Source organism: Chenopodium album, chromosome 17 (genome assembly GCF_948465745.1).
Source record: "Chenopodium album chromosome 17, dcCheAlbu1.1, whole genome shotgun sequence".
Taxonomy (NCBI): Eukaryota; Viridiplantae; Streptophyta; class Magnoliopsida; order Caryophyllales; family Amaranthaceae; genus Chenopodium; species Chenopodium album.
In genome coordinates, this window is record NC_137850.1 from 40,078,935 (window position 1) to 40,094,436 (window position 15,502).

General features: G+C 32.2%; 2 protein-coding genes across 2 annotated transcripts; one reads left to right on the top strand and one right to left on the bottom strand.

Annotated features, from left to right (window-relative positions):
- Positions 1-6,962: 6,962 nt before the first annotated feature.
- LOC145587955 (photosynthetic NDH subunit of subcomplex B 3, chloroplastic-like) lies at positions 6,963-8,676 on the top strand. Its single transcript, XM_081644602.1, has 6 exons — positions 6,963-7,302; positions 7,696-7,806; positions 7,931-7,987; positions 8,144-8,206; positions 8,308-8,370; positions 8,506-8,676. The coding sequence occupies exons 1-6, from the start codon at positions 7,036-7,038 to the stop codon at positions 8,578-8,580; spliced, it is 636 nt and encodes a 211-aa protein (XP_081500728.1). The 5' UTR covers positions 6,963-7,035; the 3' UTR covers positions 8,581-8,676.
- A 1,132-nt stretch (positions 8,677-9,808) lies between these two features.
- Positions 9,809-11,769, bottom strand: LOC145589681 (aquaporin TIP2-1-like). Its single transcript, XM_081646360.1, has 3 exons — positions 11,566-11,769; positions 10,824-11,074; positions 9,809-10,409 (listed from the first exon to the last, which is right to left on the bottom strand). The coding sequence occupies exons 1-3, from the start codon at positions 11,687-11,689 to the stop codon at positions 10,041-10,043; spliced, it is 744 nt and encodes a 247-aa protein (XP_081502486.1). The 5' UTR covers positions 11,690-11,769; the 3' UTR covers positions 9,809-10,040.
- Between the last annotated feature and the right edge of the window lie 3,733 nt (positions 11,770-15,502).

Consider the following 15,502-nt stretch of genomic DNA (forward strand, 5'->3'; position numbering starts at 1 on the left):
ATGAGATTGATCTTTTCTTGAATCAAGGGGCATACAAATGCACATTATAGCATTTGTACCTAAGAAGTGAATTGGATATGATGAGATTTATCTGTGAGATAGATGCTACAAGAGCTAGATGCATGACTTGATGAAAAGCATTTTTGTTGATAGCAAAAAATAAATAAAATAATTTGCTATGAAGGGAGGGAATTTAAAAAAATAAAGATTGTTAGGAAGGGAAGGAGGAGGTTGCTGGTGACTTATGTTGAAGTGGTAGACACACAAATATATCTTAGTATTATTTATAGTGTTGGAGCCTTTTGAAACCCTAGCCTTCTATCTTATCCTCGCCTCCCTAAAACCCTAAACTCTAACCTAATTGTTAAAGAAACCGCCGCCAGATTTGTCAAAATGGGAAGAATTTTTCGAAACGAATGGAGTACTATATTTGATGATTTAAAATTCTAACCAAAATTAAATTTTAGACTATTCATATTAAAGTAAAAAATTTTACTTTACTTTTTACAAATAAACAAAAATTGGATATTATTACTAAAATGTTACTTATAGTAACTTAAATTAATGTATATTATCAAAAAAAAAAAAAAAAAAAAATCTTTCTAATTTCTACCGATTCATAAATATTTTTTTTTTTCAATGTGATTGCGTAGGTTATTGTATTCATATGATTCTTTAATTCACCTTTTATATAATTAAAAAAATATCGAACACTTATGGACATAAATCAAGCATTTTAGGACACTTGAAAATGATTATTTCTTAACTCTTTAGACATTTATTTCAACCTTATCTTTTTTTTTATGACGAGGAAGAACAATTTCATTATTAATTAGTCACACGACATCTGCAATAATATTACTCTCTCCGATTCATAATGTTAGTATCATATGGAATCAATTACATAAAATAAGAAAAGAAGAATGTTTGGAATTAACATTAAAGTAAAAAATAATTCATAATTAGTTTATCTTTTTTTTTTTTTTTTTTTTTTTTTTTTTTTTTTTGGGAAACATAAGTTATAATGCATAATTCAAAGTAGAGATTTCCTTACTTAGAGTCATGTCATCAATCCACAACCAATTAATTCCTAAAAAAATAGAAAAAATTGTCACCATTAATCCCAACTTTGCTCCATCCGCCAATACTAATCCCAACTTCGGTTTATTCCCTATCACTCCCAACTTTGCAACCTATTAATTTTTATCACCCCAAGTGACTTGAAACCAGTTGAAGAGGTAAACTTTGCCGACTTGTGATTATTTGCATACGTGTCGCAACATGATAGGTTAAAAAAGAAAAAAAAATAAAACAAAAAATATATATATATAAAAAAATCACCATCCCCTCAGCCTCCCCTTCCCTTAGCCATGGCCAGCCCGCTGCCATGGCAGCCCAACCCCACCCCCCGGAGCACCCGTCGCCGCAGTTTTCTTCTACTTTTTCGTCCTCCTTCTTCTCCTTCTCCGTCCTCCTTCTCTTGTCCTCCCTCTTCTCTTTCTCGGTCTTCTTCTCCTTCTTCGTCCTCATCTTGTCTTCTCCCTCTTCTGTCTCTCCGTCCTCTTCCTCTACTCATTTCCCAACCTAATCGGACGCCGCTGCCGCCACACCAAACCCCTCGCCGCCCTTTAACACCTAATGCCACCCCGCCCTGTATTTGCTTTTGATTTTGTATGCTTTTTAAGGTCAATTTCGACCATGAAAACTCTTTTCGACCATGAAAACTATAGATCTAGAGTTTTCATGGTCGAATTTGGCCTAATTAACCAAATTTGAGGTGAAATTCAAAGCCAATTTCTAATTTAAGGTATGTTTTCGTGTTTGTGGTGGTTATTCTTGGTGGTGGTGGCTGTTCTTGGTGGTGGTGAGTCTAGGCTTAGGGTTAGGGTTAGGTGTGGATTTGGTTGTTCGTGTTTGTGGTGGTGGTGGGGTTTGGCTGTTCGTGTTTGTGGTGGTGGTGGGGTTTGGCTATTTGTGTTTGTGGTGGGTCGATGGCACCGAGGGAGGGGAGGGGAGGGGAGGGGATGGGGATCTGGGGAAGAAGGCAGCGGGTAGGTCGAAATTCGCCGGAGAAGGCTGCCTCCTTGTTGGAAACGACAGGGGCTGCCTCGGGCGCCATCTGCCAAAGGTAGCAGAGCTGCCACCTGCTTGCTGCTGGGTAAGTTTTTTTTTTTTTTTTGAATTTTTATTTTATTTAATTTTTTTTGGACCTATCACGTGTTGACACTTGTTTGGTAACCTTCTACATCAGGTTGGATGATCGGTTGGGGGTGATAAAAATTAATAGGGTGTAAAGTTGGGAGTGATAGGGAATAAACTGAAGTTGGGATTAATATTGGCGGATGGAGCAAAGTTAGGATTAATGGTGACAATTATTATGAAATGGAGGGAGTATATAATCAATATGCATAAATCTTTTTAAAACGCCCAAATATTATGAAACGGAGGGAGTATATATCTGTAATTTAAACCACACATATTTTGGGAACTATATATATATATATATATATGACGAGAAAACTATACATAATTTTTACAATCAAAATCAAAATTTTTTTTACATGTTAGCTTGACGCGAGCAATGATTTTCAATATATTCAAATCTTTTCAAATATAGGTCTAGTTCTGATTGTAGAGTTGATGATAGGCATGTCGCACACCTAACAAAAAAAATACTTAACTAATCCTCTTAAATTATGTAGTAGGGTAAGTCAGGGTAGATCTCATTGCACATAGAGAAGGTTGTTTAACAATCAAGTTTTACCAATGACAAAACTAAATAAGAGATATAATGATGAATTAAATAACTACGAATACTCAAATATCAAATACGAATCATATAATAATAAAAAAAAACATCTAGAATTATGTATCACTACTAGCATAATCAATACAAGACAAATTCCTACTTTAACCAATTAATTATATGTTCACAAGGAAAGGCACGCCCTATAAAATACCAAAAATCTGTCTCGAGCTATCAATGACTTCCCTAAGTAACAATCAAACCTACTTTTGTGAAATCATGCAAATTAAAGACATTAAGTCTGACACCCTAACTTCTTAACAATCCATTCTACCTACTTTTGTGGAGAATTTCATATCCTGAATTGAAATAATCAAATTCGTCAAAACCCAACTCCCGTTGCGATCAAGACAATGAAATAATAAAAATACCAGTTATCCCTAATCTAGTGTTGGCATAAGCACAATCAATTAAGCATGAACACATAAACATCAATTGAGAATTTGAAAGAATAAATCAAGTATCAATCATGGCTAGGGTTAGTTCAACCTAATAATTCTAGAATAAGAATCTACTCTAGCATAATAAAAGATCGAAATAAACATAAAAGAAAGAGAAGAAGAAAATATAATACTTGAATTGTATAAAATAAAACTAGAGAGAAAACTAGGGTTCTAAAGTAATAGGTAATGGGGTTTTGAAATAATAAAGCTAAGGAGTATTTATAATAAAGGTAGGAGTTAAAATTAGGGGCGAGCATGAGTCGGGCACCCGTACCGTTAACACAATCGGTTTGGACAACCGATAACCAATAACACTAAAAATGATAACCATGAACCGAACCGTTAAGTTCGGGTATCTAGATTTTTGGATCGATTATCGGGTACCCAATATGATATCCAATTTATTATGATATCATTCAACACTAATTAACAACAATACCACATGATCTTGACCAAATTACTAATGATATTACTAATCATTCAAATTATGGAGTGATTATGAAGTAAAGAGTTTAGATTTTGGATAAATAGATTTAAGTAGGAAAAGGAAAGAAAAACTTGCTTATCGGATTGGATCGGATTGGGTAACCATTAATTTTAAAATGGTATCCAATAACCGTACTCGATAAGAAATTATTGGATTAGGTACCTGAACCGTTATGTTTATGGGATTGGGTACCCTAATTTTCGTATTTTTTATGGTTCGGATTTTCGGGTTTTTGATTTTTTGGATAATTTTACTCGACCCTAGTTTAGATAGAATTAGGAAACTAATCTGGGCTAAATCGTCCAAAAATCTTATAGGCATGGACGTGCCTTAATCCACTCGCCAAAGCATGGATATACTGCATGCGTGCATAGCTCGTCTTAAAATGGTCATAAAATGAGATCTGGAGCTTTGTTTGAAGCGTGAATATATCATTGAAAAGCTCTTAAAGTCTACTTTCCAATACAATTTGAATCACTCCATTATCATTTTTACATCAATAGTTATGAGCAAAATAGTGGACGTGACTCATATTCACCAAGTCTCTCATCGGCGCTTTGCTTCATTCTAGTTCATTTTCGCTTCAAAGAGGTGAGTTGAGATCCTTGAGCGAGATAGCTTCATACTCCATGATATTATATATACTCAAGATTATCAAACCATAATCCATTTGAATCCAAATCACCTGAAATTCATAAAAAAAAACATAAATGGAGAGTAGTAGAGCATAACCTAATAATTAAGCAAATAATGTAAAGCAATTGCGTGTAGATAAGCACCTAAAATGTGTACAAATTAGGACTTATCAGTTAATGATGAGACTTAAACCCATAAGAATTTTAATCACCTTCCAAATTATTAAAACTTTGAAAATAAAATTCTCATCCATAGATGATGATCAACAACCTAGAATATTGGGAAAAACTTAGAAAATTGCAAAAAAAAAAAAAAACAAAAAAAAAGACTCTTAGCTTATAGATGGAGAGAACAAAGCAATTAAAAAAAAAAGTTAAAAAAAAAGAAGAAAAAATGAAAAATGAATTGAATTTAAAAGTAAAAGGGTTGGAAATTAGGAAATAATTCAATTTCTTCGACCTTAATGACCGTCAAGAAAACTAAAATCCTAAAGGAGGAGAGAGAAGAGATAAAAAGGGAGAAAAGGTTATTATTTCAACCTTTAGTTCGTTAATAGTTTAGAGGAAACCCAAGTTAATTTATGATATTAACATCTTAATTTATCTCCTCTCACAATTTTATACATTTGGTTCTGTGCCACTTTATTAGAAAAATTTATAATTTAAAACATAAAAGATAAAGATTATATTGTGAGGGCAAATATGTTTACAGGTTTATCTCAGATATAAACTTGGATTTTCTCATTAATTAATGATGAAATATATGTATAGTCATACAGAGACTATTGAAAAAAGTGTAAAATCAAGCCAAGAGCATAATCAGGAAACGAAGTAAGGCCCTGTTCTCTGAACCATAAAAAATATTCGGTAAAAATATCTTAAGTTCATTAAAAATTAATCAATTTCACTTTAGTAAAAATCAATAACTTTAAATGAGAAATATAATAGAGAACCATAGTTACACTGTATATGAATAAAAGGAAATGGAAGGAAAAGAAAGGGAGATAAAAATAGGGGAACAAACTCTCTTGGGCCTTGTTCTTTTAAGTTGCTCTGCCCTTCTATGCTCTACTTAAAAATAATAATTAATACTTAATAATAATAATAATTAATATTTAATAATAATAATAAATAATTAAATAATGACAATAATAATAATTATTATTTTATAATAATAATAATAATAAATATTTAATAATAATAACAATAACTATATTTAATAATACTAATAATAATAATAAAATATGCTCTACTTTGCTGAAATCTGCTTTGCTCTGTTCTGTTCTGCTGACTCCTACTCTGCTCTGCCCAGAAGCTAAAAGAATAAGGCCTTGTTAGGATAAAGGATTAGGGAAGGAAGGGAAAGGAGAGGGAGATATCCATTTCCCCTCTCTCTATAATATAAGCACAATCACTCCAAGATTGGAGAGATTTGAAGGGATAATTGAGCTCACCTCCCCCTCCTTTTCTTTTCCATTCACTTCACGTCCTCTTCTTTCCCTCTTTTCCTTTCTATCCTTAATTAATTACTATTCGAACAAAGCGTTAAATTAATTTCAATTTAATAAAAATAATTTAAGTTCAGCAAAAAATAATGGAGAAGAGAAAAAGTTATTATTTCAACCTTTAGTTATTAGTTAGGAGGAAACCCAAGTTTTTCTATGATATTAACATCCCAATTTATCTCCTCTCACATTTATACATTTGGTTCCGTGCCAAAAAAATAAAAGATAAAGATTATATTGTGAGGGAAAATATGTTTACAGGTTTATCTTAGATATAAACTTGGATTCTCTCATTAGTTAATGATGAAATATATGTATGGAGACTATTGACAAATGTGTAAAATCGAGCCAAGAGCATGATTAGGAAACAAAGTAAGGGCCTTGTTCTCTAAACCATACAAAAAATATTCGGTAAAAATAACTTAAGTTCAGTAAAATTAATTAATTTTAGTTTAGTAAAAATCAGTAACTTTAAGGAAAAAATATTATAGAGAATCAGTTACACTCTATTTGGATAAAAGGAAATGGAAGGAAAAAGAAGGGAAGAGAAAAAGAGGGGAACAAACTCTCTTGTTCGGGTAAAGGAATTGGGGAAGGAAAGGAAAGAAGAGGGAGAGATTTATTTTCCCTCTCTCTTTACTACAAGCACAATCGCTCTAAAATTGGAGAGATTTGAAGGGAGAATTGAGCTCACCTCTCTCTCTCTCTCTCTCTCTATCTTTTCCTTCCCGTCTTCTTCTCTCTCTCTTTTCCTTTCTTTCGTTAATTAATTACTATCCAAACAAAGCGTTAAAATTATTTTAATGGAGTAAAAATATTTTAAATTCAACAAATATAAGGTAAAATGAATGGAAGTATTATCTAATTGCTCTGTAACACATGAACTATTGCTCTATTCCCAACTTTATACTGGCTTTTAAGTCCTAAAACTTCGGAGGCAAAGCTATGATTGCCAATTTGCCATCAAGCAACCATATCATGAGATCTTTACCTATTATCACAACACCAAAGATAAGATAAATATGAACCACACATCAACTATACCATAAACAACACTATAACCGTTTAAACAGATATGCTCACTATTTTTTTGACCCACAAAAACAAAACTTAAAAGCAAGAAAAACTATTCCACTTTAATTTATGACATATCAAAAAAATGATGGGCAGTACTGCTCTTTACTTGAACACTCCTTACAGTTTATCTTCAAGTTTCTTATCTTCTAACAACTTTAAACACTACATTACCACAAAATACACTATTAGAACAATTAGTACCAAAAATCTAAGTAGCTTTAATAATAACAATAATAGAAGGCAAATTAGAGCCATTGGAACTGTTCCTGAGAGTGATCAAGCTAATGAAACAAGTGATCAATCAGAGGAAGAACTCGAACCGCCTTATGTTGGATTTGCATTTGTCAGTGTAAGTACATCTCAAACATAATTTCTTTATATATATATATATTTTGTTAGCATGTTTTATGCAATTTGCAAGAGAAAAAAAAATTGCACGAGACATGTAAAATTTAAAATTCATACCCACCTCACTACCCTATGTAAGTACGATTTTTTATCTCCATGTTAACACCAACCCGTACCTAGGGGGAGGTATCCAAAAAACTCGTCCCATTTGTCACTCTATTATTGTTGTTACTAGTGTAGTAAAGTTGTGCACCTTTGTAGAAGGGAACCTTATTAAGACATGCATTAAGAGTAATATAATTGTATGATATATAAGTTGCACAACATAAATTATTTTCTTAATTTCTTTGTTCTCTATTTTCTTAATCCGATTTTCGGGTTTTTGATTAATCAGTCAGTGTTACTCCCGGATGGAACGCCTGATTTGCATTTGCGATCAGCAACGGGTGGACAAAAGCTTAGGGATATAATGTTGGATAATGACATTGACCTTTATGGACCATATGTAAGCTCTAAATTAAGCACTTCATCATTGCTTATATGAAACTAATGAAATGAAATTAACATTGCTTTTATATTTTGTCAAATTTGAAATTCTTTTTTTTTTTGTTTTTTTTTTTTTTTTTCAGGCAAGACCACTCTTAAACTGCGCGGGGAGTGGAACATGTGGATCCTGCATGGTGGAGGTGATCGATCTCACATATATGAATATGAATATTAAATTTCACTTGGAAATAAAATGCCTAACCATTAATACAATAACTTCTACTCTAATCAAATAATAGTTTATGTAGAACGAATGCGCGATAGAAATTTGATCATGGTCTTGGTTTTTTGATTAGGTGATTGAAGGCAAGGAACTTCTAAACCCAAGAACTGAAAAAGAGAAAGAACATCTTAAGAAGGTAATATATAATAATATTAGACTCCCCTGTTACTCACTTAATTACATTTATGTGAACTTATTATAATTATGTTTAATGGGAAATTAATTAAATTTGAGCAGAAACCAAAGAATTGGAGACTTGCTTGTCAAACTACAGTTGGTACACCAGATTCAAGAGGAATGGTCAGTAGAACCTTCTTATTAATGAACTAAGCTCGATTAATTATTTAATTAAAACGTTAATTTTGATATAATAACAATATAAACTAATCTAATACTTCGTTTATCTTAATGTTTTCATGTGATTTGGATATGTAGGTTGTCATCCAGCAACTACCAGAATGGAAAGCACATGAATGGAATTATGAAAAAGATTTTCCTAGTGTTTCTTGATAGTTTGTTACATACTTTCAAATATTTTGTATATTATCGATATTAATTTAATATATGAATGAAATTCAAATAAAGTTTTAGTCCTTTACTCTTCATGGATTGGATGGAGTTTTCACTTTTAGCATGAGTAGCTTGGGAGTTGTGTGACAAGATTTATCAAATTGTAGTGACACATTTTGGACTATCGAAGCAATTTAAAGATTAATACGCAAACTAAGTTTTACAATTGGTCTTGAAATGTTCATGGAGTGTTCAATTTGACACGAGCAGCCAAGAATTTAGCATGGGTCAGGCTAAAACGAGAGTTCATTGACAGACATGGCATCAAAATGGCCCAACTAACAAGCACAAAAGACACATTAATAGGTCATGGGTCATGCATGAACATCATTTTTAAAATATGCACAAGCTAGACACGAGAACAACAAACTAGCTTGGGCCTAGCTTGCACGACACGTTGGCCAGGTCATACACGAATTCCCTTTAATAAATATCAGTACAAGCTCGATACAACACATGTTTTCTTGGCTCATTCCAAGGACAGCCTACTTGAACATGAGCTCCACTACACAACACATGCATGGGCTTGCACGACCTGATATGCGTCTAGTAGACTTTGTAGAGTATATGTGTTCATGAGTCGTGAGCTTATGACTAGTAGAGTATAGTGCATTAGTGTTACACGGCTTACACTGTTACCACATTGGCATGTGCAAACTGGTGATACACCCCTGGATTAGCTTAACGATTTAACCAAATCCATGTAGCCAATCGTACACATTTCTATAGCCATTCCACATACCAATTATGCATACTGCATTACCGCGATAGGTTTAGGTGATTATTGGTTGTGTGATACACTATAAAGTAGTGTATTCCATCTAAAGTAGAACTGATATTTGTGTAGTTGTGCTTCTCAAAATTTAATTAATACAAAACTTAACTTTTTTTAGTTAAAATTACTACATATAATACTCCTTGATGATCTTGAACGGTTACCTACTACATATGGAAACGGAGGTAGTATTTAACACTTGATGATTTACATATTTAAGAGTGGTAATGTTGTACATCAATGAGGTCTTGACTTAGTGATTAAAACTTAGGATCTGTGTATGTAATCTTTGAAATTATACTTTGTATGTATGAATTTGAGTTCTTGCATAATGGATTTTGATATTGATTTGCATTATTAGGATTGCAACATAAAAACAAAGATAAAGAAAAATAAATAAACAAAGATTTATATTCCGCAAAATGCAAAACTTGAATTGATTAGAACATTGGATTTACAAGAACAAACCAAACAAACTACCCAAATCAAGATTTTTAAAAATGGGAATAAACAAGGCAATTACAGCAAACAAATTCTTGCAAATTCCACCCTTAATATCCCAATAACAAATTGGATTAATTCCAAAAAAACACACAAATAAATTATTTAAAAGAAAAACTCAAACTTAGTATTCATTGGTAAGAGGGGCATGTTCCTCACCCATGAACACATTGCCATAAATAAGACCAGCCAAACCACCACCAACAAGGGGTCCAACCCAGTAGACCCAGTGGTCCTGGAAGTCAACACTGGCGACAGCGGGACCGAAAGAGCGAGCCGGGTTCATTGATCCACCAGAGAATGGACCGGCGGCGAGGATATTGGCACCAACAATGAATCCAATAGCAATAGGTGCAATGGTACCAATGGAACCCTTCTTAGGGTCAACTGCTGTTGCATAGACAGTGTATACCAATGCAAATGTAACAATAATTTCCATTACTACTGCTTCAATTGATCCTACTCCTGCTGCTACACTGTGGATTGGAGTTGCCTGCAAGAACAAAATAACAAATTATTAGTTAATTAACTTTTCCATTTATAATGCTACATCTGTTTTATATTATTTGCAACGATTAGACATTTTATTTCTTACTCACACTTTATCTTCAATCGTTACAAATAATATGAAACAGTGGATAGTAGGTAAAAATTGATATCTGATCAAATAAAAATGATAACAAGACCATATTGTCACAATGGTCGGCACAGTTTTCAAAATAATATAACCTTTGTTTCATAATGAGAGTAACATTTTACTTTTTATTTTTTCACGTTTGTTAATGTAAAATTTTAATCATTATATCTTTAATCAATTATTTGTCAGAAATTACTCCGTATATATTGAGGCGAATCTAATAACACTGAGGATGAGAAATTATGATTGGCAAAGGGTAAAAGTACTAACCAAGCCACCAGTGGAGGCCTTAAGGAGGAAACAAGCAGCAACAGAACCAGCACACTGGGCAATCCAGTAGAAGATACCAGTAAGGATAGTGATCTGACCACCGAGGGCCAATCCGAAGGTGACGGCGGGGTTGACATGTCCACCAGAGATGTTAGCACCAACTGCAACTGCAACAAATAGGGAAAATGCATGGCACACTGCTACTGCTACTAACCCTGCTGGGCTTAGGGCTGCATCATCTGTCAACTTGCCTGAAATAACATATTACAAACTCAAGATTAATAAAAATAGTTACTCAAATCTCAAATATAAAAATTGATGATTTTTTGTTTTCAATCTATAGAGAGTCATGAAGAATAATGATGTATTCAACATACGACACATAAGACTTTGGTCATATTGTCTGCATTAAGAAAATAGAACACAATGATGATTGGGAGGTAATAAGGCATGTTACTATTTTGCACACTAGCTACATTTATTCTAGACATTTATCATGACATAATTTTTAAAAATTTTGGAGATTGGAAGTACTAGGAAAATAAAGTACATTTGGCCAAAGCTAGCTAGAGATTAAAATTAAACTATCAACACGACAATCAATTATGATTATGATTATCGGGTTATCAATAGAGGGAGTATATACATAAATTATCGGGTTATATATTATGATAAAAGTATATGATTATGATAAGCAAAATGTAATAAAATTGAAGTAGTAAATAATGGAAAGAGTACTAACTGAAAGCAATGCAAGATCCAACTCCAGCAAAAACAAAGAGCAAGGTAGAGATAAACTCAGCAATGTAAGCCTTAATAGAGGCCCAACTGAAAGAATCATCAAATCTTCCAAAAGCAATTGCCATTGCTCTTAATTAACTTAATTAGACTAAAGAAAGAAATAAAGAGAGAAGATGAGAAATTGGGTTTCAAGATAATGGAATTGCCTTTCCACATCACTCCTTTATATAGAAAGTATGGTGTAATATATTATACTCATAATTATTATTCTTTTTATTGTATAGTTCCATTATCATGAAAGTGATTTTTTTTTTTTTTTTTTTTTTTTTTTTTTTTTTTTTTTTATGAAAATATAATTTCCCTCTTTTTGGTATACTTGTATGTAAGGTCATTTATGCCAATATGTAGAAAAAAGATTCCTACTAGGAAATATAGAAAGTCCTAGAAGAAGTACCAAGAAGTCTTGAACAAATATATCACTTCATTATTACTACTACTAGGAGTTAACTAAAAATTCTCCAAATTTTAGCTTTTGTTGCACAATTTTAGCAAAAAAAGACAAACTTGAAGAAACAATTGACAAAGTTAGGAATTATAACATAGCTTCATTTAAAAAAAAATAAAAATCCTTTGATACAAAATTAATTGTCATTCTGATTGACTCTCATGGTCAAGAATATGATATAATAAAAGACAATGCAACCATTTAAGATACTTGTATCGATTTTGTTTGTAATATATTCCTCACTTAAAAAATGTAGTGTCATACTTAGTGATTTTAAGAACTACAATCAGATTATAAACCATTAAGATGATACATATACTATCATGGCTTGATAGAATAATTATTATAAAATGACTATCAAATTTATTTAGATGTGCATAAGATAATTGTATGTAAATTAACTTGTTATACACTTGACATTATTACTATGATGATCACATATACGGATATACCTTTTGTTCTATAATGACCTTTTCACAGTATATTACTTTATTTAATTTATACTCCGTATTAATTGATATATAGATTTACAAAAAGTGGGAAGAACATTGTGAAACAAATAAAAGAAATTTATTGATAGTAATGTGTAGTAGCAAGCATTTTTTAATTGGATAAACAAGACAAAATTATATTGCAAAATACACCAAATTATTGCATATGATGATGACAACTTTTGATTACTTTTTAGTACTTTATGATTATCTTTGCTACATTTCATAATGCAAGAGATAAACTTCTAATTAAAGGGTTTCGTATATATTATTGTAAAATGGCCTTCTTTAGCTAACGTTTGAACTCTATTATTAATTCAAATTCAATGTAAAAACGATAACTGATCCAGCAAACTTTGGTAAATAGTAGCAACCATTTTTCATAATCACATGATGCATGGATCTAGCATAGAATGGGGTCATTTTCCCCCTAGTGATTATCAAATATTTCCAAATTTTCCTTAACAAAACTTTTCATTTGTAATATGCCGTCAATATATATTTTTCTGAATCCGCCACCCCACCCCATATAGATGGATAGGTAACCCGTATATGGTTTGTATGAGTATGACTCTCACATCACATGTATGGTCCATGCAAATATGAATCCATTTAATGTAAATAAGCCATAAATATATGGTCGTGTATATGTATATATGCGGTGTATAGATAAAGACTAAAGATCAAGAATATTTGAATCAAAGATACACAACATCTTGTTTGAAACAACCAATCACAACTTTTCCCTGGCAATTCCAACCTCTCACCCAATTGCTTTAGTGGAGGAAATGTCTCGAAGTAGCTTATCTTATTCATCTTATATCTCATGAATGATTTTTTTTCTAGCATGTGACAAACCGTTCTCTCAGGAACATCCAGACATACAGTGACCCTAAGTGGTAAGAGTAGATTTTTTTTGGGTCGTTATGACAGCCTCTACTGAATCGGAATCTCTCACAAGTCAATCTATTCATACAGGTTAAGTTATTGAGAATAAGAAGTAGGATTAAGTAGGGTTACACGTCCAAATACCGTAGTTGACAGGATTAAACTCATGACTTAAAAAACGTAATTAGGTGAAATCGCTACGAAGGCAAATTAAGATTGTGGGGGTGCCCTACATGATCTATCCCTTTTTAATTTTGTGTGAAAGACATTATAGTAAAGTCATAAATATGGAGCGCATGATGTTATGGTAACCCATTTAAGGCCACATAATGCACCGTCCATAATCATAAACATAAAGTTGATGAGGATACTATATTGTCTACACCCTTCAAATTAAGGGAAATTTATATGTGGATGTTATTGATTTGGAGGCTACAAATAAGCCACCATTAAAATTAATTATGTATGTAATTGGGATTATTATTGTTGTTAAGGTTTAATTAATTAGACAATGATAACGTGGGGGGTGTAAGGTAGGGGATTAGCTAGATGAGTGTGGAATCTCGATGACCTCCTTTTTTTTGGTAGGTCCACTTTCATTTGTTTGTTTGGTGTTGTAATCATTCAGAGTTATAAGATGGATGTTTTGAATTTTTGATTAGGAATATGCTTATTGTATCCATTGGCGAACTACCCATCTAATGTGACAAACAATAACATATGATACTAGAGGTGATCAATATTGGCCCGGTCTATTAACCCGTTTCGATCTGACCTGAAAATAGGGCGGGTTTGGACAAGCTTAAAAACACATTTTTAGCTAAAAAGCCCGAACCCAGCCCGAAAAACCCGTTTGGCCCGACAATTCTGTTACTTTTTATGGGTTTGGACACAAGATATTGTGTTAAGGCCCGGCCTCACCCAAAATTTAGTCACATTTATATGATACTTAAATTATTTAAGAAAATAGAATGATGTGTGTACATGTAATTCTTAAAAAAGACATCTGATCGTTACACCATCAAAGTGTCAATTAGTTATATTAAAACCAAAAAATTAAAAGTTGAAAAAAGCCATGTCAAATTAATCCATTTAACATAAAATTGAATTAGACCGTCTGATACAAGAACTACTGTGGGATGAACATGTGACGATTAATAGTAGCTCTAGGATTGTTCGTTTGATTATGTTTTGGATTAGATTGAATTGCTAATTATTAAACATAAATGCATGTTCTTTCCATAAAAGGTGGGGACAATTGTACAGTAGTTGTCTTCTGGGATCAAGTGATGGTAGACTTGTTATGTCATTAGTTTAATTGTGTAATTAGTTTAAATAAACAAATTCGTTAAAGATAACTTAATTTATTAGCACCAACTTATCAGCATCTAATTTTAATTAATATCAAACTTATCCTCCATAAAATAAAATATGTAATTTTTGTTTTATTTTGGAGATGTACGTTGTGGTAGAGCTGTACTAGTACAATGTCAAACAAGCAAGTTTTTACCCTTTTTAGCTAAGTAGAGTTTCGTTTATATTAAAATATGCTAATTAAATTGATGCGTTTGATGTTATATGATCTAGTGTACAATTCTATAACATACGAAGTATGAAAAGTTTAAAATGTTAGGTAGGACATTGAATAATGAATATGCTATATGCTATTTCGTCCGCCATCAAATTATCATCCTATTTGAGGTTGTTACTCTTGTAGTCTTGTTAGGGAGAATAATTAAAACAACAATGAGAGTAGAATACTAGTACAAATTTTAAGAACACAAACATAAATAAGGGTATTTGAAACTAACCAGTTCTGATTAGATTCGATCTAAATTGAAAATGACTTGATTCAGTATTATTCAACTTACATGGACACATGAAGTGTCATGACCTAAACTTGAACTAATCCAAACTCAATTAGATTTGATTGAACCCGACTCATTTTACATCGGTTAGACTTGATTGAACTAAAATTTCGAATTATGTTACCCTCTTCCCCTCCCCCCACCCCCCAACCCAAAAAAAAAAAAAAAAAAAAAATCAATGATAAT

Coding starts and splice junctions, on each gene's coding strand:
- LOC145587955 (XM_081644602.1), top strand. CDS start 7,036: ATGATGGGCAGTACTGCTCTTTACTTGAACACTCCTTACAGTTTATCT. Junction 7,303..7,695: donor TTGGATTTGCATTTGTCAGT/GTAAGTACATCT, acceptor TTGATTAATCAG/TCAGTGTTACTCCCGGATGG. Junction 7,988..8,143: donor GTGGATCCTGCATGGTGGAG/GTGATCGATCTC, acceptor TTTTTTGATTAG/GTGATTGAAGGCAAGGAACT.
- LOC145589681 (XM_081646360.1), bottom strand. CDS start 11,689: ATGGCAATTGCTTTTGGAAGATTTGATGATTCTTTCAGTTGGGCCTCT. Junction 11,075..11,565: donor TGGATCTTGCATTGCTTTCA/GTTAGTACTCTT, acceptor ATGTTATTTCAG/GCAAGTTGACAGATGATGCA. Junction 10,410..10,823: donor AGGCCTCCACTGGTGGCTTG/GTTAGTACTTTT, acceptor TTGTTCTTGCAG/GCAACTCCAATCCACAGTGT.